The sequence below is a fragment of the Mustela nigripes genome, chromosome 11, assembly GCF_022355385.1.
Source record: "Mustela nigripes isolate SB6536 chromosome 11, MUSNIG.SB6536, whole genome shotgun sequence".
Lineage (NCBI taxonomy): Eukaryota > Metazoa > Chordata > Mammalia > Carnivora > Mustelidae > Mustela > Mustela nigripes.
Window position 1 is genome coordinate 25134513 of NC_081567.1, and position 23040 is coordinate 25157552.

Consider the following 23040-nt stretch of genomic DNA (forward strand, 5'->3'; position numbering starts at 1 on the left):
GGAGGGGGCAGAGGTAGAGGGATAGTCAGACGCCCTGCTGAGCAGGGAGCTGCGGCAGATGTGGGGCTGAATCCCAGGACCTGATATCAGGAAGGTAGACGCTTAACTGACTATGCCACACAGGTGCCCCTTAATGTAGTATTATTATTCTACTACTATTGTTATTTTAACATAGGTAGGTGGCTATGCTTGGGTCTGACCTAGTGGGGATTTCTGTATTGAGTCAAACATCCGCCCCCGTTCAGAGGTTTCTTTTTCCCCCGACTGGAAGGAAGCGAAGTAAGGGGAGAAAAGTTCTTTTGAAAATCTTAACTTTTCCATCTTTTCGAACTGGCAGGATCATACCTGAGTGAGGGATTCGTGGGCATAAGCAAGGAGCCCAAGGTTGAAGGTTGATTTGTGTGTGGAAATATCAAACTCTTAGGATCTTCAAATAGTTTAGGTAACAGTTTTTAATTACACAAGTGATAAATAGACGTAAAATAGGTTAACACCCTCTGGGTTGGTGTGAAGACTCTTTTGACTGTCCTCCCCAAACGTCGCTCCGCTGTTTGAGAAGCATCTGGTTCAGCTGTCCTCTATGCATCTGATCCACGTTATGTATCAGATGCTTTTAGTGAAATCTTTCCGGGGCACGCTGGGGGTGGGGAGAAGTGCTCAGGTGTGCAACCCTGCCCCTATCAGCCAGATTCTTTCCAGCGGGGAAGGTGGGCAAGTGTTAAGGCGGGAGGATTTCTTAGCACATTTCACATTACTGAGGACAGGGATTGCGGGGCACAGGGGACTGCCTTTCCCCCCTATTTAGTTTAGTTTTTTACAATGTGAAGAGATGGCCAAGGTGTAAGGACTCTATGCGCGCATTTTAGGTGGAGCCTGGGTAGGTGGATATCCACCCTCGCTCTTTTATTTTTACTTTTTCCCGAATAGGGTGGGGAAAATGGGCACACGTGAGCCCTAAGGGGACGCCCGCGTGTGCACGCGCGTGTCTGTGCACGCGCGCGTAAAGGGCACCCCCAAGTCCTTGATTGGATGCCTGTTTACACCTGACTGCCCAGCCCTCCGGGGTCTGGTGCTTTCTGGAGATTGTTTGGGAGGGTGTGCTTGTGGGGGTGGTGGCGGAGATCCCCTCTCCCATGATCCCCCACGGCGGGGCGGGGACCTTGGCGCGGTCCCCGGGGAGTGGAGGCGAGCCCAGGGCCCAGTGGGGCGATCGGCTTGCGGCGCTCGCCCGGCCCCGCCCCCCGTAGCCGGCACCGCCCCCATAGTAGGCCCCGCCCCTCTCTCCTGGCCCGGCGGGCGCCGGCACCGCCCCTCGCTCCCAGCATGCCGTGCGGTAGCGGCGGCGCGGCGGGCGGAGCCGGGAGGCGGGGAAGCCGTGGCTCTGTAAGCGTGAGGAGCCGCCGCCACCGCCTCCTCCTCGCCGTCCTCTTCCTCCTGGGTCCCCGCGTCGCGGGCCGCCCTCGGCCCTGGAAGAGACGTCGCCTCCCCTTCCTCCGCCTCCCCCTCGCGGCGCCACTCCCGCCTCCTCGTCCTGCGCTGCGGGCTCAGGCGGAACCCGGAACGGCCGTCCGCCTCCCCCGCCCTCCGCCTCCTCCTCCTCCTCCTCCTCCTCTTCGGCTTCCTCCTCAGCCCCGGGCGGGAGCGGAGTGTCCGCGGCGGTCGGTTCGGGCGGCGACTCGCGCTTCTTTGGGCGGCGGCGCTTGGCCATGTCGTGTCGGGGAAGGTAATGAGCCGCAGAGCCCCGGGGTCTCGGCTGAGCAGCGGCGGCGGCGGCGGCACCAAGTACCCGCGGAGCTGGAATGACTGGCAACCCAGGTGGGTGAGCCGGCGCCCAGTCCGCCGCCCCGACCCCCGGGCCCCGCCTCGGGCCGGCCGAGGCCTAGGGCCATCCGGCCGGGGAGGCGCGGCCTAGGCCCTCCACCCCCCCGGGAACCGAGCGCGGCTTCCTGGGTTCCCTCCCGCCCCGGCTGGGGGAGGAAGGCCGTGGGAGGCGAGGCCTAAATGTCTCCCCTCGGTGCATTTCAGTCCCGGGGCTGGAGCTGAGACCCGGGGCGCCCGGCGAAGGCACTGGCCTAGGAGTTGGGTCAAGGAAGGTGAAGAAAAGGGCCTGGTGGTGGTGGGGGATTTTCTGGTTACCACCCACCAAGTTGGAATTTGAGTTGGGGGATCCTGGCAGTCCAGGACCTTCTCTGTTACCCATTCAATTCTTGGTCCCTCACCCTCTTAGCCCCCACGTAAAAGAGCTCCTTAACTATGATCCCTTCTATGAGCGCCGCCCCCCACCCCCACCCCACGTGTTAATATTTCAAAAACCAAAACCCCAACACTCCAGGGCTTTACTCTTTAAAGTAAAGAGTACTTTAGGCAGGGCGGTTGTGGGGCGTGAAATGAGATTGTGACTGTGTTGATGAGGCCGACCACTGTCCTCCTGGAAAGGGAAGTTTTGCCCAAGTGCAGGGGCAGTTAACCTGGTGGAGAGCAATTCATACTTGGTTTTTTGAGCAGACACTAAGGGAGTAGAGAATTTACACTTGCATGAAGGGGATTTGGCCTCAGACCTCTTTGGAATTGAATGTATTTGGAGGATCAACTTTTTTTATGTACTTTTTTTTTTTTTTTTTTTTTTTTTTTTTTTTTTTTTCCTGGTTAACCTTGGGGCACTTGTGCCTAATTTAGGACTGAGTGCCTGGAAAAACTTCCTAAATGTCTACGGTATTTTAGAGTTTGTTGATTCGTTGAGTTTTTCATACTTGGAAGCACACTTGAATTATGGTTGTCCTGTAAACTGGCCACATAAGTGTTAAGACAGGTTTTTGGGATGTCTTTGGCTTCCTGCTGGCTACATGTAACTTCAGCAGTGCTGGCAATAATTTGTTAAGATGTTAGATTGTAACAATTTAAGACTTGGTAGAAAAATCATTAGGGTAGATGGTGGTAACACATCTTACTCTGTTTATGCCTTCCCAAATCCTTTGTTGAGAACATTTTATATAACTAGCAGACTTTAAAAGTTAATGCCTGACTCTAGAATCGGGATGTTAAGTAGTTAAAAAAGAGTTATTTGAAAAGCATAGCTTTACTTGTCCTTTACTGCTTAGGGTTTGTGAATACTTTAAATACAATCAGTTGATTAGTTTAAGTAATTTTATCAGTCATTGATATTCTTAGTTGTTTTATACTTTCATTGAAATGTGTGAAATAGGTTTTTCTTTTTTCTTGCATCTAATAAAATTAGATGATAAATGAGCTTGAGTTTAACAGCTCTTTGACGGTGGATTTTCCATCATTTCTTAGTATTGTGCTTAGTGAATATGAAATAATTTCATATCCATTTAGAAGACTAAATAAAGTGATCCTCACAAGTAATTGTAGAGCTTTTGGAAAACAATAAATTGTAGCTTGTAAGTTTAAATAAATGGCGTAGCAAAGTTGCAGCCACCTGCTGGGGTTACTTGACTTCATTTGACAGATAATGAAGCAGAAGGGCTTATATATTTATGGAATATATATATATGGATTGTTAATATTATCCATGTTTTCTTCTTTCATGTGTTCTATTTCTTGGCTTTGTGTGTTGTGTTTGTTGAGGAGAGGATGTAAGCTTTCTTTGAAGCTATTCTTTGTAACAAAGTCTCAGAACTCACTGCCTAGGTAGGCAGATACTGTGAGATGTAGTTCATTACATGGAGTAACATAACAGTTGGTTAGGATATTGGAAATAACTTGACTTTTTTGTAGAAGAGGGAATGGAGAAGTTTTGTTGGAGAAGGACGGTATCCCATAGCAGAATTTGATTTTTTGTGGGGTTGCCGTAGTTGTTTTGTTAAACAGCCAGGGAAGAACACCTTGTTTGCGAAGTCGTGATTTTCGTAAGTTAAATTTGAGGTTGTTATTCTGTCCGCTCTTCATTCAGAATTGTGGCAGAAACAAGTAACGAATGAGTTGACTGACAGAATAAAGCCTCATCTTCCTCTTGGTTTAAATGGAGATTTATTTATTTTCCGAAACAAAGCAGATTACTTATGGTGCATGTGAATAATTTGGTTTTTAGAAAAATTACTTGCCTTTCTGTACCACTACTTCTCTGATTTTATTTATTTTTATTTTCTTAGGTTAGACTTTTGAACAATTGGGAGTATAAAAAAACAGTTCTTGTTGGTTTCTTTTAGTTTTAGTTTGTCAGTTAGTTTGGAAACCGACTGTTGAGTCAGTCATGGCCACACGTGATACTTCACACACATTGACAGGAAGTGTTCCAGGTGGCTGAATCGACTAGTGTCAGATGGCAACAGAACAAACCCATCCTTGCTAGAAGCCTACCTTTAGCAGAAAGCATTTATATGGCACTGGTTGGTAGTCTTTTCATTGACAGTACTCTCAATTAAGATTTAAGAATGATTAGGCAAATGAGTGGTTTTATCATTGCCACTAGCCAAAGTGTGTCCTTTTCTTGACTTTGTTTTGGAATATAATCTAGTTCTACCAATCAAGATAGAGATCAGAATGACTTGTTTTAAAATGAAATATATAATTATTATATATTTTAATATTCCAGAATGACATGACTAATTTGATATTGGAGTGAAATATAGATTAGTTTGGAAGCATTCAGGTCAACGGGAAACAAGATTTTATTTCTATGCTTTGGAATCTTAGGATTTTAACTGATTTATATTGGGTGTTTTACAGTGCCCAAACTTAAGATGATGAAATTGTATATTAAAAACAGCTTCCATTTTTGGTAGGATGTAGACAGATTAGAGTTCTCAGCTGTGCAAGTACCTTTATGCTCTTGTCACAGACCAAAAAACAGGAAGAGTGTTGTGAAGATAGAAAAGTCAGAAACTAGTATGTCTGTCATTGTGAGAAGCTGGATTTTTGAAACCAGAGCCATCTGTTCAGCCCTTTTGTGAGTCTGTATACTATTTGATGTCTGTAGGTATGTAATACAGTGAAATACATAAAAGAAAAAATGAAATGGAGTTGCATATTTTATAACTATGGATAGAGCTTTAGTAGAATTGAATGGTTACTAGTTCTGTACCACCGATTTTCAAGTACATTGTGGCAGTTTATCAGATAACTGTGTATGGGTATTTAATTCATGGGGAAAGTTTGTTTTTTCCATTATAAAACAAAACATACGCTTCGTGAAACATTTGGCAGTTATATCTTTAAATTGAACCTTTTTTCCCCTTTTGTTTTGGTTCCTTTTAAGTTGGGACTCTAATTGGAGGGTATTTTAGTAACAGGAGATTTTGTAACATTCTAATGCAATGAAAATATTTGACTTTAGAAAATATCCTTGAGGGATTTTTAGGACTAATAGAGTCACTGTCTTTAAGGAGGTTATAGGTTGATAAGGGAGAAAAAACTTGGAAAAGGTGAAGTATTACATGCATATTAATTGTGATACAATTTTTTATTTTATTATTTTTGTATGCAATTAATAGAGTTTAAAACCTGGAGAGTCAGAGGATGGAAAGCTATACAGTTGAGAAGGGAGCAGCAGGACCATGAAATTGATCTGTACTATTTTGACAGTAAATTTGGGGGTCTCAAACCGCGCCCAAAATGGGTAAGGAGGTGGCAAGTGCAAGTTATCCTTGGCAAAATATTTTCAGTTTGGTCAGAAGGATGGGTAGTTTTGAGGAGTGATACAGATCAGAAAAAACATAGAGGTCCAGAGCTGTGGTGGAGCTGTAATGGGGCCTTGAGTCATAGCTTAAAGAGACTGTTAAAGACCCGAATATTTTGTTCATAATTCATGATTTAAATTCAGACAAAAGTATTGAGCCTATTATGTGTGAATTCCCTAAGCAGAAGCCCCTCATGAGTTATCTGGTGTTGATTGAGGATGGTTGCTACTGTAATACTTTTAATCTACTTACAATACAGTTAAAGTTAGAACTCTCAATGGAATGATCATACACAAAAAATATAGTGTGGTGTCCATGGTCTTTTGTGGACACTGAGTTCTCACAACCTTTCTTTTTCTTCCCTCCCCTATATTCGTTATGCTGTACCTTTTATTTCTCTGACATATTCCAGAACTGGAATCCTGTCTCTCTCACTCCACTTCATCCATTTTTCCCATTCCCCCACCCTGTTCCCCTCTGGCAACCATCAGTTTGTTCTCTGTATTTATGGGTCTGTTTTTGCTTTTTGTTTGTTGGTTTATTTGAATTCTCACTACTTCTAAATTTAAGATTTCCTGCCTTCACTGCCTGGCAATATAGTAGGCACTTAATTACTTGCCTTTTTTTCTTATTCTCATCCCCTAAAATAAACCCTGGAGTTCATTTCGGTGGACCTCCCTTAAGGATGGATTCACACAAGACGTCATTTGTTTCGTGTCTCTTCATATTGTTACTATTTTGATCACCTCTCTTTGGCTATGGTAAAGTTTTCTTAAAACCCATTTTATTTTGGGGACTACAAAATAAAACATAGCCCTTTTGTATGAGGCCTAGCGGTAAAGATTGCAGGCATTTTGTGGTTTAATTTCTTTTTTTTTTTAAAGATTTTATTTATTTATTTGACAGAGAGAGATCACAAGTAGACAGAGAGGCAAGCAGAGAGAGAGGGGAGGAAGCAGACTCCCTGCTGAGCAGAGAGCCGGATGTGGGACTCGATCCCAGGATCCCGAGATCATGACGTGAGCCGAAGGCAGCGGCTTAACCCACTGAGCCTCCCAGGCGCCCTTGTGGTTTAATTTCTATATGAAATACACAAGTTCTTAAATTTTTAATATTTATTTCATTTTTATTTTTTAAAAATATGGAATGTAATGTATTAAATTCCTATTGTGACATTTGTTTATATAGTGTTAGTTTTTCTCCATTTGTATTAGTTGATTGAGTGTATATTTCCTCTCTTGAATTTTTTTTTGTACTCCACTGTTACTTTTTTTTTTAGATGACGTTGACATATGTATAGATCTTAAGTGAATTTTGACAAGTGTATACAACTGTGTAATCATGACCCCACTCAAGATACAGATACACATTGATTTGTAGTTGGATTACACTTCTTTCCACCCCCGCCCTCCCCAACTATGTATAGGTAGATCTTGCCTTAAAATTTACTCTAGAAAGGAAATCTTAGGATATTCTTATGATTTATTACCAACTTATTGTTTCTATGGATTGATAATCTTGTCATCTTCAACATATTTTTCTTTTGCTGTAAACATATTTTCTTGGGATATATGATGATCCTGTGAAAACAATTTCAGATGGAGGTTCCCTTGTTAACTTCTTTAGGCATTTTGGTACTGGGATACAGAAGATCTTCTCTTCTTGGCTAAGTTTATTCCTGTCACTACAAATTCATGGACCTTTCTTTACCCTCTGGATACCGACTGTTGTTGCTTAGTTGTTTTCCGTGCTCTCCCTGGTCTAAACCTTGTACTTCCCTTAAAATCCCTACCCTGCTACTTCTGCCTTCTGTGGTCCCTCTTCTCTTGCAATAGTTCTACAGTGAAAGCCAACTTGTGCTTATCACTTTAGTGATTGAGCTCTTAAGTCCCTGCAGGCTGAGTCTGCCCTTTTCTTTGCTTCTGTGTCTTACTTGCCCTAAAGCACTCCCAAAGTTCATTTCTGTCTTAAGGCCTTTGCATCCAGTTCTCCCTGTGTAGCTACTATCTGGATTATGCTTCTCAGAGTGCTTCTCTGGATGCCCTCATGCCATCTTAGCCTAAATGTCACCCCTCCCTGAGAAGAAGCATCCTTCTCTAACATTTCACCCTGGGTTTTTTTAATTGCACTTAACACTATGAAATTTTCATGTGTGTCTTCTCCAGTAAAACATGACCTTCACATGTGCGTGCATCTTAATGGTTTTACCTCCGTTTCCCTTCATACCTGCTAGTGCATCAGTTATTATGGATGCTTGGCTGGCTCAGTTGATGGAGCATGTGGGTTATGAGTTCAAGCCCCAAATTGAGCATAGAGCTTATTTAAAAAATAGTAGGCACTCCATATTTGAGTGTTCTTCCTGAAGTAAATACATGAAAATGGAATTCTGCAAGTTTGTTTCTGTTTTTAGAGTTAACTCTAGTTTATAACACTGTTACCGTGGGAGGCATTTTGAGGGAAGCTGTTCCTTGTATAGCAGCCTGGTTAGCCCGAGGCAGCAACTTAAATAAACTGATTGAACAGGTTTAAAAAGACATTGTTCTGGTGTGGCCAGATCTTTTACAGAAGAAAAAATATGTTCATTTAAGATTCATAGATTTTATCCATCTTGGAAAAAATACCTTGCTCACATATTTAAAGTTCTTTTACACATTGACACCTTACCATATCTGTTGGACTTATTTGTACCTTATTTAAACAGTCTAATCACTGAAAAGTTAAGCACTGGATTGTGCCTTTTGGCATTCCACTGGAATGCCTGAGTCCTTGTTGTATGCCTGCTGATTGGGGAATGACTGAAACCAAAACCTGGCTGGCTCAGTCAGTAGAGAGCATGCGACTCTTGATCCCGGGATCCTGAATTGAACTTCCATGTTGGGAATAGAGTTACCCAAAAAATAAACAAATAAATAAATAAAATAAAAATAAAAAAAAATCCAGAATCAACAGATTTCTCAACATGGTGAATTTTTCTTTCATATTAATCTTCATACCTTTTCAAAAAGAAATTGTGGGGCACCTGGGTGGCCCAGTGGGTTAAAGCCTCTGCCTTCTGCTCAGGTCATGATCCCAGGATCCTGGGATCGAGCCCTGTGTCGTGTTCTCTGCTCCACAGGGAACCTGCTTCCCTCTCTCTGCCTGTCTCTCTACCTACTTGTGATCTCTGTCTGTCAAATAAGTAAATAAAATCTTTAAAAAAAGGGGGAGGGATTGTATTCTTGGTGGAGATTATTTTTTTGGAGCTTAATGTTGGTATTCATATTAACATGGTATGTCTAGGATCTCATGTTTATTATTTTGAACACTTATTTATTTATTTTTGAGAGAAAGAGAGAGAGAGAGAGAGAGAGGAGGGGTGGGGCAGAGGGAGAGTGAGAGAGAGAGAGAATCTTAAGTAGGCTCCACACCCAGTGCAGAGTGCAATGTGGGGCTCAGTCTCACAACCCTGAGATCATGACCTGAGCTGAAATCGAGTCAGATGCTTAACCTAATTGAGCCACCCAAGTGCTCCTATTTAAAAATCTTTTAAAGGCTTCCTGTGTTTGTTTGTTTATCTATTTTAAGATTGATTTATTAGAGAGTGAGCAGGGGGAGGAGCAGAGGGAGAGAGAATCCTGATGCCAGATTCTCCTCTGAGTGTGGAGCCCAATGCAGACTGGATCCTGGGACCCTGAGATCGTGACCTGACCCAAAAGCTCAACTGACTGAGCCACCCAGATGCCTCTAAGTCTTTTTTTTTTTTTTCTTAAGATTTTTTTTATTCATTTGACAGACAGAGATCACAAGTAGGCAGAGAGGCAGAGGAAGCAGGTTCCCTGCTGAGTAGAGAGCCCGAAGCCATCCCAGGACCCTGTGATAATGACCCAAGCCGAAGGCAGAGGCTTTATCCCACTGAGCCACCCAGGCACCCCATCCTCTAAAGTCCTTTTGCATTTATTTGAAAACTCTTACTTTTAGAGAGGTTTCTGGTATCAGAATAAATTTGTTTTGTTTTGGGGGTTTTTTTGGCATGGAACTTTGTAAGTTATGTTATTTTTTTGTTTACAAGAAGAGGCACTAATTTTTCCTTTTCTTTCTTTTTAGCATCATTTTTTTAAAAAAGATTTTTTTAAATTTATTCGTTTAGAAAGCACGTGCAGGCAGGAGGGGGGCAAAGAGAGAGACTCTAAAGTGGACTCAGCACTGAACCTGCAACCCAATGTGGGGCTCGATCTCATGACCCGGAGATTATGACCTGAGCTGAAATCAAGAGTCGGATGCTTGACCAACTGAGCCACCCAGGTTCCCCATTTTTAGCATCTGTCCTTTGTTTTTATTTATTTATTTTAAAAAATTTTATTTATTTGACAGAGAGAGACAGCAAGAGACATAATATAGGCAGGGGGATTGGAAGAGGGAGAAGCAGGCTTCCCGCTGAGCAGGGAGCAGAATTCAGGACTTGATTCCAGGACCCTGGGATCATGACCTGAGCCAAAACACTTAACGCTTAACGACTCAGCCACCCAGGTGCTCCTGCTTTTAGCATCTTAAAGGACCTCTACAGTGCTCTTATATTTCACAAAAAAATTATTAATGGCTCTGCAATGGCCTAAGGTAATTGTATATTCGTGTGCTTGTAGGTTTTTAGAAAATGTTTAACTTAGTGTTTATTAGATCTTTATTTTTGGTGTCATCCAAAATACTTAATAACTTTTCTGTTGAATGGGAAGAAGTCTCCACTAATAAGTATGTCTTGGACTAAATACTGACAAAATACTCATTTTTCCTCCATATATGACAGCATTGGCAACATTGTCTTTTTTACTAAAGCTCTTTGAATTTAATTTTTTCCCTTTTATTTAAACTTTTCATTGAAAATTTTCTATTTCCTCTTTAGCATTTTAAACTTCTGATTTTATTTTTGTTACTATTTTTTTTAAATTAAGTAGGCCCCATGCCCAACATAGGGCTTGAATTCATGCCCCTGAGATCAAGAGTTGCATGCTGTACTGACTGAGCCAGCCAGGTGCCCCAATCTGATTCTATTTATTTATTTATAAAAGATTACTTGTATTTATTTGAGGAGAGAGCATGAACGGGGGAGAAAAAGAGGGAGAAGCAGCCTCCCCACTGAGCAGGGAGCCCAACGCTGGGCTGGATCCCAGGACCCAGAGATCATAACCCGAGCCAAAGGCAGATACCCCAGACAAATGAGCCACCCATGTGATGCGTCTCCTCCTCCCCACCGCCCCCCCATCTGATTTTATTTATTTTCTTCCCCCCACCCAAGATTTATTTGTTTGTTTATTTATTTGACACAGAGAGAGAGAGAGAGATCACAGTAAGCAGAGGGGCAGCCAGAGAGAGGGGGGGAAGCAGGGTCCGTGCTGAGCAGAGAGCCCAATGTAGGGCTCCATCCAGGGCTCGATCCAGGATCGTGAGATCATGACTTGAGCTGAAGGCAGAGGCTTAATCCACTGACCAATCCAGGTGCCCCCCAAGTCTGATTTTAAAAGACAGATGTGTTTGTGTGTGTGTTTGAAATTTTAACTTTCATCTTGGAATATTTAGTACTTTGAAGCAACCCATCAGCAGTTCTTGGTGTTCAGCTTCTTGAGGGTCTCCCTATTTTATATTCTTGTTAATATGAATCCTGGAATTCTTTGTCTGAACTGCAACACTTTATTTCCAGACTCTTTGTTTTGATTCTAACTCCTGACATTCATATTCATTGCCCTAATGCCAGATTCTATGTTGGCCTCCTGAGATTTGCCAGAATTCAGACAAAAACTGTTAATTGAAGGAAAGGGTCAAATTTTTGTGCTCTATAGAATGGGACTCTGATTATGTTAGATTCTGATTTAAAAAATCCCAAAGATGGTCACCAGTATCACATCGTGTGGTGCAGTTAATTTAATATATAGTTAATTGAAAAGAAAACACATCATGGATTTTCTTTCCAAAAGAGACTGTTTTTTCTTTCCTGTCCTTACATTCCTTGGGTAAATGTGAAGAAAAATGGAAGTGGAGCAGGTTTTCCCAACAGCAGGACTGAAACTTGAGAGTCACTGTTTATTCTTCAGTCGGGTTTAAAGGAATCTACCTTGGGTCACCTGGCTAGGTCAGTTGTCGAGCATGTGACTCTTCATCTCAGCGTTGCATTTAAACCACATGTTGAGAATAGAGTTTACTTAAAAAAAAGGAGGGGATTGCCTGGGTGGCTCAGTGGGTCAAACCTCTGCCTTCAGCTCAGGTCATGGTCTCAGGGTCTTGGGATCGAGCCCCGCGTCCGGCTCTCTACTCATTGGGAAGCCTGCTTCCTCTTCTCTCTCTCTCTCTGCCTGATGCTCTGCCTACTTGTGATCTCTGTCTGTCAAATAAATAAATAAAACCTTTAAAAAAATTTAAAAATGGAGAATAGAGTTTAAAAATTAAAAAAAAAGAGAGAGGAATCCACCTTAAGACACTGTATTGTTTCTGAAGGACTTGAGTTAGAATTCTGACCATTTTAAGTGATTAATTCTGTCATAATTTGAAATATTGATACCATTTTACTTGTTTATTCGCTTATTTATTTATTTATTTATTTATTAAGATTTATTTATTTATTTGACAGACAGCAAGAGATGGAGCACAAGCAGAGCGAGAAGGAGAAGTAGACTCCTTACCGAGCACGGAGCTTGATGTTGAGGCTCAGGCTCAGGACCCTGAGATTGTGCCCTGAGCAGAAAGCAGATGCCTAATGACTGAGCCACCCAGGTGCCCCTGATAGCATTTCAGTGTGTGGTATCTTACTCCTTTTTTTTGAAAATACTGAAATGAAGGAGTGCCTCAGTCGGTTAAGCGTCCATCTCTTACTCGGCTCAGGTCATGATCTCAGGGTTGTGAGATCAAGCCCCCAGTCATGCTCTTTGCTTAGCAGAGTCGGCTTGTGATTCTCTCTGTCTCCCTCTGCCCCTCCCCCTGCACAGGTTTTTTTCTGTGTCTCTCTCTCAAAATCTTAAAAAAAACCACTGAAATTAAAATTGAAGTTAATAAAGGTTATATGTGTGGGGAATAACCAAATGACTGACTATAAAAGTTTTGTAAAAGAAGACTTTATGTAAGTGGCCTATCTTGTGTAGTTACTGGAAGGCTAATATTCCCTATGTTTTTATTGTTATTAGGATATAAAAATTAACACCAGTAGTGCTGTTCTCCCCACACTTAGTTCATTAAAAAATCTACTTGCTGTCTTAGTGTAATTGCATTGGAGAAGTTAAAAATGGAACGCTGGTGTGTTTTATGTTCCTCTCTTAGGTGTATTTATTTTTAAGAATATGTGCATTTTTCGTATTGATCCTTCACAAATATTTATCTTAGGGGAGGCTGGTGTCATGAAAAATAACAGTGGACTAAAAGTGGTTTGACAAAAGTCCTTTGTATTGGCACTACCCAGCTGTTCCTCTGAGGAGGTAATTCTTGCCTTCCCTAAGATGTAGTGTTATGACGGTTCAAGTTTGGAAAATTACTTTCAAAATTATTTAAATGCTACACAGATGCTTTTTATGTTGCCATATCTGAATCAAATTTGGACTTTTAAAGATTCTCCCTCTTTTATCTCTTCTTTTAGAATTTATTACACACATGCACACACACTCTAATCACATTTTTTTTTAACTAAGATTTTATTTTATTGGGATGCCTAGGGGGCTCAGTTAAGTGTCTGCCTTTGGCTCAGGTCATGATCCCAGGGTTCTGAGATTGAGTCCTGTATCGGGCTCTTTGCTGGTCTGGGAGCCTGCTTTTCCCACTGCTTACTGTTCTCTTGCTTGTACTCTCTCTCTCTGACAGGTAAATAAATAAAATCTTTAAAGAAAAAAATTTTTTTAAACTTTATTTACATTCAATTAATATATAGTGTATTATTAGTTGAAAAGGTAGAGTTCAGTGATTCATTGGTTCATTTTTTTTCTTCTAGTATGTGTGTGTCCGCACGCGTGTAAAAATTTCATGGAGAGTATGTCTCAGGATACACGAATGGGAGCACATACAAATGTTGAATTTCTATTGGGTGTGGCATATGTCATTTTTTATATTTATATGAAATATTGTGATAAATAATACTATTTATTTTAAAAAATGTGTGGATATGCAATTAATTGCTCTCCAGTATCATATTGGTTCTCTTTCTGTATTTTTTAGTGTGCCTGCATTATGTAAGTCTGCTTCAAATTGGCTAATGAATAATTTGGTTGTAAATCTTCATCATTCTATATTTTTTCTCTTTATCTTACTATTCACACTTACAGAACTTGATGCCACTTGAATTTGTGAGGGAAAAAAAATCTAATCTTTGTGACCACTTGTATATATTGGAGAACAGATGCCAATGGAATTAAGTAGAGAAGGTGTGGATTAAAAGGTAGTTTGTACCTCGGTTGGCTTTTGTACAGTTGGAATTTAAAGAACTAATTCTTTAAGAATTCTAGTTGAGGGACGCCTGGGTGGCTCAGTTGGTTGGACGACTGCCTTCGGCTCAGGTCATGATCCTGGAGTCCCGGGATCGAGTCCCACATCGGGCTCTCAGCTCCATGGGGAGTCTGCTTCTCTCTCTGACCTTCTCCTTGCTCATGCTCTGTCTCACTTTCTCTCTCTCAAATAAATAAATATTTAAAAAAAAAAAAAAAAAGAATTCTAGTTGATTGCTACATTGCTTCCTCCATTGTCTGGTATTGTTTTAAAGGGAGTGGAGGGGAGGCGCCAGGGTGGTTTAGTCGATTAAGGGCCTACCTTCGCCTCAGGCCATGATCTTGAGGTTCTGGGATCCTCACATTGGGATCCCTGTTCAGCGGGGAGTCTGCTTGTCCTTCTCCCCTTCACTCCCTCATTTTATTAAGAAATACAATTTTAATTAAAAAAAGAATCAGAATTCTTTAAAAACAAAAAAGGGAGTAGAGAGGATGGATCATGGGATCATAGAAAGGATATACTCTGCTAGTGTAATAGTTTGAAGTACTTAAAAAAGAAAACCACATGTATCTTCTGAACAAAGATAGGAGTTAGTGAAATTTTATGCCATTATGAGAATGTATACAGTATTAAGCTATCATGAGATTTTGGTACTAGTTTAAATTATGGCACTAAAATTTTACTCAAAATGGGTAAATGCTGTCTCCTAAGAAACTTCATATCTAGAAACATTGATTTTTCTCTTTTCGTGTAAAAGAGAATTATGAAAATTTCTATTTTTAAACCACTTAAATCAATCTGATTCAGGTGTGTTTAGTATAAAATCTGAGAATAAAAAGATACAGTTTGTAAAGACCTTGTGGGTTTAAAGTGGCTTAAGTGATGATTTTTTTTTTAAACATTTTTTTTTAAAGATTATATTTATTTATTTGACAGAGAGAGATCACAAGCAGGCAGAGAGGCAGGCAGAGAGAGAGGAGGAAGCAGGCTCCCCGCTGAGCAGAGAGCCCGATGCGGGCGCTCGATCCCAGGACCCCAACCCGAGCCGAAGGCAGCGGCCCAACCACGGAGCCACCCAGGCGCCCCTTAAGTGATGATTTTGTACTGCTTCATAGCTTTCTTAAACTTAAGATTAAATAGTTATTTTTATTTTGGTCTTAATTTTTTTTGAAGATTTTATCTATTTATTTGAGAGAGAATGAGAGTACAGGAGAGTGGGGAGAGTCAGAGGGAGAAGCAGACACCCCACTGAGCTGGGAGCTGGATGCCGGACTTGATCCTGGGGCTCCATCCTGGGACTCCAGGATCATGACCTGAGCCAAAGGCAGTTGTTGTCCAACCAACGGAGCCTCCTAGGCGCCCTTTAATTTTTTTTTTTTTTTTTTAAAGTAATCTCTACCCAGTGTGGGGCTGGAACCCACAACCCTGAAAGCAAGAGTTGCAGGTTCCACCAACTGAACCAGCCAGGTGCCCCAAGGCCAAATACTTTTAAATACCTCAGTATATTTCTTGTTACTGCTGAGCACAGTGGGGACACTGTTCCCCAGCACTTGATTGCTGCTTGCTAGTATGTTTCGGTAACCAAATCTGTCTTCCTTTAATGAATTTTCGTACAGTTTAAAGAATAGTGTGATTAATTTGAAAAGTTATCTTCCCAGCTAATTGATTTAGGAGGCAATATCTTTTGAGATTTACTTACAAGATCTTTCTGTTTATTTATATTTAAATAGTAGGAAGCTGTTATTTCAAGATCACCCCTGAAACAAAGGTCCCAGTGCTTAAGGAGGAGAGTTTACCATATGTATTTACCTCTGATTACAGGTAGTATGTTTCTTTACCATTGCACACCAGGATACCTAAGGAGCTGGGTCTTATAGGTATTACAGGGGGTGTTGAAAGGAATCAGAGTCCATTTAAAAGTCCACTAGTTGTCTCAGTACAATGTTGGTAAAGTTAGAAATAAAGTTTTTGTTTGTTTGTTTGGTTGGTTGGTTTTTTTTAGATTCTTCTTTAAGATAGATTTATTTTTAAAGAGGATTGGGGCAGAGGTCATGTGTATAATTTGAGAATGTCCTGAAGATATTTCTGTTAGTTTCTTCCTCATCTTAAGAATTACTAGTGTGGAGGGGGGTGCCGGGGTGTCTCAGTATGTTGTGTCTGCCTTCTGCTCAGGTCAGGGTGCTAGGATCATGCCTTGCGTCAGGCTCTTAGCTCAGTGGGGTCCCTGCTTCTCCCTCTCCCTCTGCCTGTGGCTCCCCTTGCTCGTGCCCATGTGTGCTCTCTTGGTCAAATGAGTAAGTAAAATCTTAAAAAAAAAATGGAATTTACTGGTGTGGAATATGAAATTCAGTAAGTGTCTTTTCCATAATTGCTATTGTATTTAAGATATGTTGCATGTCAAGGGCTGCATGGTAGAATATTGCTTTTTGATACCCTAAACTCTTGACTATGCCCAAGATTTGTAGGGTATATTCTACCATTGTGGCGGTTGTGCCTAACTTGATAATACTTTCCTTTAAAAGTATGTATGTCTGAATTGCATAATATTTGTTTTTTCTTAACGTATTACAAGTGATTCTTGGCAACCATGTCATTTTTCTTGATAGTGTCACCTCAAAAAATTGTAATGATGTTTACCTGTTACATAGTACCTTTGTACTTGAAAGAAACTACAGTGCCTTTTAGGATTATTTTTAAAGGGAAGATTTAATGTAATTTTTGGAGAATCTCACAAGCGTGTCAGTCCCTTGGGGATATGTTTGAGTCTATTAGAGGAACTTTATCTGAATAACTCTACAGTCACTATTTGCCTATTTTTAGGATTTTTTTAAAGATGGTTGCACACATTTTTATACTGCTAAAACACTCTGCCTTTCCTTGCTTACAGAGTCCCAGTTTTCAAGACTCTTCCTTTTGGGATTTCTGTAGTAAACTGTTAGTGGTCATTCATCTCTAACCTTCTCTGTCCTAAGGGGGACTGTGTTTGGCATTTAACTGGAGAACCTCAGGGGGTGTGGGTGAAGAGGTGGACAGGTTTCTTTGTAGATTTTCTGTCTTTTTGTCCTTTCTCTGCTAGGGAGGTCATGGAGTAAGAGATTTCCTTTCAATCTTGGCAATTTTCCAGGCTGAATGGGATGTTTCTAAAGTACTTCCAGGACTTGCTGACAAAAGAGGAAGATAAGCAATACAAATGGGAGCTCAAGCGGGTTTCTTTTTAAGGCACTCAGCTAGCGTAGGTTAAAAATAAAGGCCAGGAGAAAGTGAGTCAAATTAACATGGTGCCTTAGATTCATGAGCCTTTAGGTGAACTATTATTTAACATAAACAACATTATTTCTGTTAAATACTGAATCCTGAATTCACATTTGTATTGGAGATTGAAAACATACCAGTTTTTATAATTTCAAATATTCTTAATACCTGGTAAGGTAGGAATTTATGCTAGTTGAAGTACAGAACCTTGGTATACTTAAATTAGCAGTAGATTTCTCGTGTCTCTGTCTCAGCCAGTGATTTTCTGATTTTACCCACTTTAGTGGTTTGACTTTTTCTACAACAATGTTCTTGTGCTGTCTCCGTGGTCAGTTAATAGGAATTAATAAGAACAATTTTGAAAGCTATCAAAATGGGTAGGCAATAAAATATTAAGAATTTATAGTGCATTTTTTTGTGCATTTTAGAAAAATAAAGTGCTATAGGGACTATCTTACGCATTTCTCAGGCATGGGTAGAGTGAAATTGCTGTTTTGCGAGGAATTGAGAATTTTTTACTGTTAATGTTGGTAACAGTTCTCTTTTACTGATACAAGGGCTGTTTTGTTTCTTTCTATACCTTGGCTAGGTTAATCCTTTCTGAGCTTTAAGTTACAGTTCTTAGGCCTGATTAATTAATTCAAATGCTAACAGTCTTTGGTTTTATTGGAAAGCACAGTGACTTAAAGTTGGTGGCACGTTTTGCTTTACCATTTAGACTGGTTAAATATTATAGGCAATATAAGACCTGAAATACTCAATATTAAAAGTAAATAAACTGCCTTTCCCTGATCTTTTCTACTTTTACTGTAAAGATATGTTTCCTTTAAAGTCAAGATTTATTGGGGTGCCTGGGTGGCTCAGTCGGTGAAGCGTTTGCCTTCAGCTCAGGTCATGATTCCAAGGTCCTGGGATCCAGACTCTCATGGGGCTCCCTGCTCCACGGGGAGCCTGCTTCTCCCTCTGCCCCTCCCTCTCACTTGTGCGCACTCACTCTCTAAATAAATAAATAAATAAATAAATAAAATCTTTTCCAAAAGTTTTTTATTTTTTTATTTTTATTTTTTTAAGATTTTATTTATTTATTTGACAGAGAGAAATCACAAGTAGATGGAGAGGCAAGCAGAGAGAGAGAGAGGGAAGCAGGCTCCCTGCCGAGCAGAGATCCCGATGCGGGACTCGATCCCAGGACGCTGAGCTCATGACCTGAGCCGAAGGCAGCGGTTTAACCCACTGAGCCACCCAGGCGCCCCAAAAAAAGTTTTTTATTTTTAAATTTTAATTATTTTTTTAAAGATTTTATTTATTTATTTGACAGAGAGAGAGCACAAGTAGGCAGAGAGGAGGGAGAGGGGGAAGCAGCCTCCCTGCTGAGCAGAGAGCCCGATGTGGGGCTCAATTCGAGGACCCTGAGATCATGACCTGAGCCGAAGGCAGAGGCTTAACTCACTGAGCCACCCAGGGGCCCCTAAAATGTTTTTTAAAAGTCAGATTTATAGAGGTATTATTTACATGCTGTATAGTTCTTTTGAATTTTGACAGATGCATGTAATACAAACATGACCACTGCAGTGAAGCTGTAGAATAGTTCCATCCCAGAACATTTCCTGGTGTCCCTTTGTAGTCAGCTTCGACTCTCAGCCCTTGATAACTTCTGTTCCTTCCCCACCCCCCTTGTAATTTAATCTTTTCAAGAATGCCATATTTTTTTTTTAAGATTTTATTTATTTATTTGACAGAAAAATCACAAGTAGACAGAGAGAGAGAGGAAGGGAAGCAGGCTCCCTGCTGAGCAGAGAGCCCGATGTGGGGCTCAATCCCAGGACCCTGGGATCATGACCTGAGCTGAAGGCAGAGAATTGAACCCACTGAGCCACCCAGGCGTCCCTGCCATAAAATTTTTTAAAGGATTTATTTTGTTGTTGGGGGGGGGGTAACACCTGGTTCGCTTGGTCAGTTAAGTGTCTGCCTTTGGCTCAGGTCATGACCCCAGGGTCCTGGGATCCACTCCCTGCTCACTGGGGAGCCTGTTTCTCCCTCTGCCTGACTTTTCCCTGCTTGTGCTCTCTGTATATCAAATAAATAAAATCTCTAAAAAAGAAAAAAGATTTTTTAAAAAATTCTTGAGAAATTTCTATACCTACTTTGTGGTTTGAACTCATGACCCCAAAATCAAGAGTTGCATGCTCCACCAACTGAGTCACCCAGGTGCTTTAAGAATGTCCTAAATTTAAAAAAAAAATTGTAAAATGCACATAAAAGTTAACATTTTTACAATTGAGTGTACCAAGTACAGTTGATCCTTAAACAGTGTGGGGGTGGGGTGCTGACACCTCCCCCTGCCCCCTTTCAAAAACTTCGTATAACTTTTGACTTCCCTGAAACTTAACCATTAATAGCCAGCTGTTAATTGGAAGCCTTACAATAATACAAGTAGTCACTTAACAAATACCTTGTACGTTGTATGTATTATTTACTGTATTCTTACAATAAAATAGAGAAAAGAAAATGTTAAAGTCATAAGGAAGAGAAAATACATTTACAGTACTGTGCTGTATGTATTGTAAAAAAAAAAAAAAATCTGCATGTAAGTGACTGGTCCAGTTCAAATTCGTGTTGTTCAGGGGTCAGCTGTACATTCATGATATTGTGCAACTGTCACCACTCTCTAGTTCCAGAATTTTTCATCACCCAGACAGAAACTCCATACCCTTTAGGTCGTCACTTCCTACTCTCCACTCTTCTCAGCCCCTGGCTATCATAAATCGACTTTCTGTATGGATTTACCTATTCTGGATATTTTATGTAAATGGAATCATGTGCAGTGTAGTCTCTTGTTTCTGGCCTCTTTCACTTGGCATAATGTTTTCAAGGTTCATAACTGTCTCAACTTTGTGGCAGGTATCAGTACTTCATTCCTTTTTATGGAATCATATGGAATCCATTGTATGGATATACCACATTTTTGATGGACATTTGAGTTTCTGTCTTTAGTTTATTGTAAATAGTTTTGTGATGAACATTCACATACACATTTTCGTGAGAAGGCCTGTTTTCAGCTCTTTGGGGCATATACCTAAGAGCGGATTTGCAGGGTCAAATGGTAATTTTTTGCTTAACTTGAAGAAGTGCCAAGTTTTTTTGAATTGGTTGTACCATTTTATATTCCCATCAGTTATATTTGAAGATAACATTTTCTCAGTATATTTGCAGCACTGGTAAATTTTTTCTTTCTTTCTTTCTTTTTTTCTTTTTTTAAAAATTTATGACTGTCCTAGTGGGTGTGATTTCTCAGTATGGTTTTGATTTACATTTTGCTAATCACTAATGATGAGCAGTTTTTCATGTGCTTATTGGCTTTCTATCTTTGGAGAAATACAGCTGTTAAAATCTTTAGCCCATTTAAAAAATTGGATTGTCTTTTTATTGAGTTATAAGAGTTCTTTATATATTTTGGATATTAGACTCTTGGAAGATATATGATTTGCAAACATTTGCCGATTTTGTGAGTTGTCTTTTCACTCTGTTGAGAGTGCCCTTTGATGCGATAAAAATAAGGCTTTTAAAGTGCTTATTTTTATAAAAATTACTTTTATAAAATAAAAATTCAGAATTCATTTAAATATATTGCTGAGACCAGCCCTTTCTAATTTTGATGGCTTTTCTGTGTCTGTACAAGTTACTCTTTTTTTTTTTAAGATTTTATTTATTTAATTTGAGAGAGATACAAAAAGACCACGTGTGTGCATGATCCCACAGATAGGGGGAGGGAAAGGGGGAGGGGCAGACTCCCTGCTGAGTAGGGAGCCAATGCCAGGTGCCATCCCAGGACCGATCATGACTTGAGCCAAAGGCCGATGCTTAACCAACTGAGCCACACAGGCACCCCCATGAAAGTTACTCTCTTTTTTAAAAAAGATTGTATTTATTTATTTGACAGAGATCACAAGCAGGCAGAGCAGTAGGCAGAGAGAGAGAGAAGCAGGTTCCCTGCTGAGCAGAGAGCTCGATGTGGGACTTGATCCCAGCATCCTGGGATCATGACCTAAGCTGAATATAGAGGCTTAAACCCACTGAGCCACCCAGGCACCCCCATAAAAGTTACTCTTAAGATCATATGCACAGGAGTGCCTGGGTGGCTCAGTGGGTTAAGCGACTGCCTTCAATTCAGGTCATGATACTGAAGTCCCAGCATGAGTCCCGCATCAGGCTCCTTGCTCGGCAGGGAGTCTGTTTCTCCCTCTGCCTCCCCCCACTTTCATGCTCTCCCTTTCTTTCTCATTCTCTCTCTCTCAAAAAAGTAAATAAAATCTTAAAAAAAAAAAAAGATCATTTGCACAGATCACATTTTAGTAGGGAAGTTTAATGTAGAAGACTAATTTTTACTTAAAAAATTGTAATTTATTTAATTTAAATAATTGTAATTAGTTGAACCAAAATCATCATCTAGTCTGTCTGTACCCCTCCCTTCTCTGTGCTGCAACCACTATGCTTTTCTCTTTTCCCTATGAAAGTGTATGGTGTAAGGTAGTACCCTCTGCTAACATCTCCAACAAGTGAGCAAATTGAAGCTAGTATATAACTACTAAGTGCCAAGTGTGGTACATACTTTGAGAGTTGGAGGAAGGAGCTGGATAATGGGATTTTTTTTTTTTTTAATTCCAGAGCGTTTTACTCCTAATTGGGACTTCAGCTGACTTTACAGTTCTTTTCTTTCTAGATGATAAATTCTTACAGGGTTGGAGCCATCTTAGTTCACCTTTTGGAGTATTAGCTCTTAGTTGATGCTCTTGTAGCAAATGATGAAGAAAATACTGATTCTGATAGACTGCTTTGGAGAGGAAGTGTGGGTTGAAGAAAAGTAAGTGTTCATTTAGCTTAGGGAACTATATTCCACAGTTGAGAGAAAGACCTCAGTTATGGTGATGGGCGATCATTTAGTCAGCAGGTAATTTGTGTCATCTAGGCTCTTGGGGGTATGTGATACGCAACACTGAGAATCTCCTGCCGTTCTGCTATTTACAGTCTCCTGGCAGAACACATTTAAATAAGCTTCTCAATGGGGTCCCTGGGTGGTCCAGTCACTAAGCTTCTGCCTTCAGATCTGTGTCAGGCTCCGCTCAGCAGAAAGTCTGCTTCTCCCTCTCCCTCTCCCCCTGCTTGTGTTTCCTCTCCCACTGTCTCTCTGTCAAAAAAAAAAAAAAAAAAAAATCTTTAAATAAGCTTTTCATATCATCTAAGAGCTAAAGGAACTCAGGGTTTTCTGGGAGCACATCTATAGCAGGACTACTACTACCCCTACTCAGGGAAATCAGAAACTTTCCAAAGGAAAGCTGAAGCGTGGAGGATAAAGAGAAATAAGGTAGGGTCAGCAAAGAGGACAAAGCCATTCCAGACTGACTGGCTGAGCAAGGTGATTCTTTCCGTGGCAGTGAAAGATTAGGATGGATGTTGCATAGCGTGTAAAAGGGGTGGTTGGTAGAGATGTAGCTAAAAAGGGAAGTGAGGTACATACCTATGATAAGGTAGTGAGAGGATATCAGATTTGGGTTTTATGGAGCTAATCTTGGAATGTGGAGGAGAAATGGGACAGACAAGAGAATTGGAAGTGGGAAACATACTGTCTGATCAAATAGTGCCATTTCTTAGAAAGTAGTGGTTAGATGATGGCACCATTTATTAAAATGGGGATTCCAGGTAGAAAGGAGCAAGTTACGTT

The 23040-nt window shown here is 40.7% G+C and overlaps 1 protein-coding gene across 3 annotated transcripts in view; it reads left to right on the forward strand.

Moving 5' to 3' along the window:
- The first annotated feature begins 1724 nt into the window (after positions 1-1724).
- SMG1 (SMG1 nonsense mediated mRNA decay associated PI3K related kinase) overlaps positions 1725-23040 on the forward strand; it is a 107570-nt gene continuing 86254 nt past the window's right edge. For 2 of the 3 annotated variants that reach the window (XM_059415236.1, XM_059415237.1), the window contains exon 1: positions 1727-1815. In XM_059415236.1, the coding sequence (XP_059271219.1) occupies positions 1727-1815 (89 nt within the window). Of the gene's footprint in view, positions 1816-23040 lie in introns of all 3 variants that reach the window. The other variant, XM_059415238.1, reaches the window with a different exon arrangement.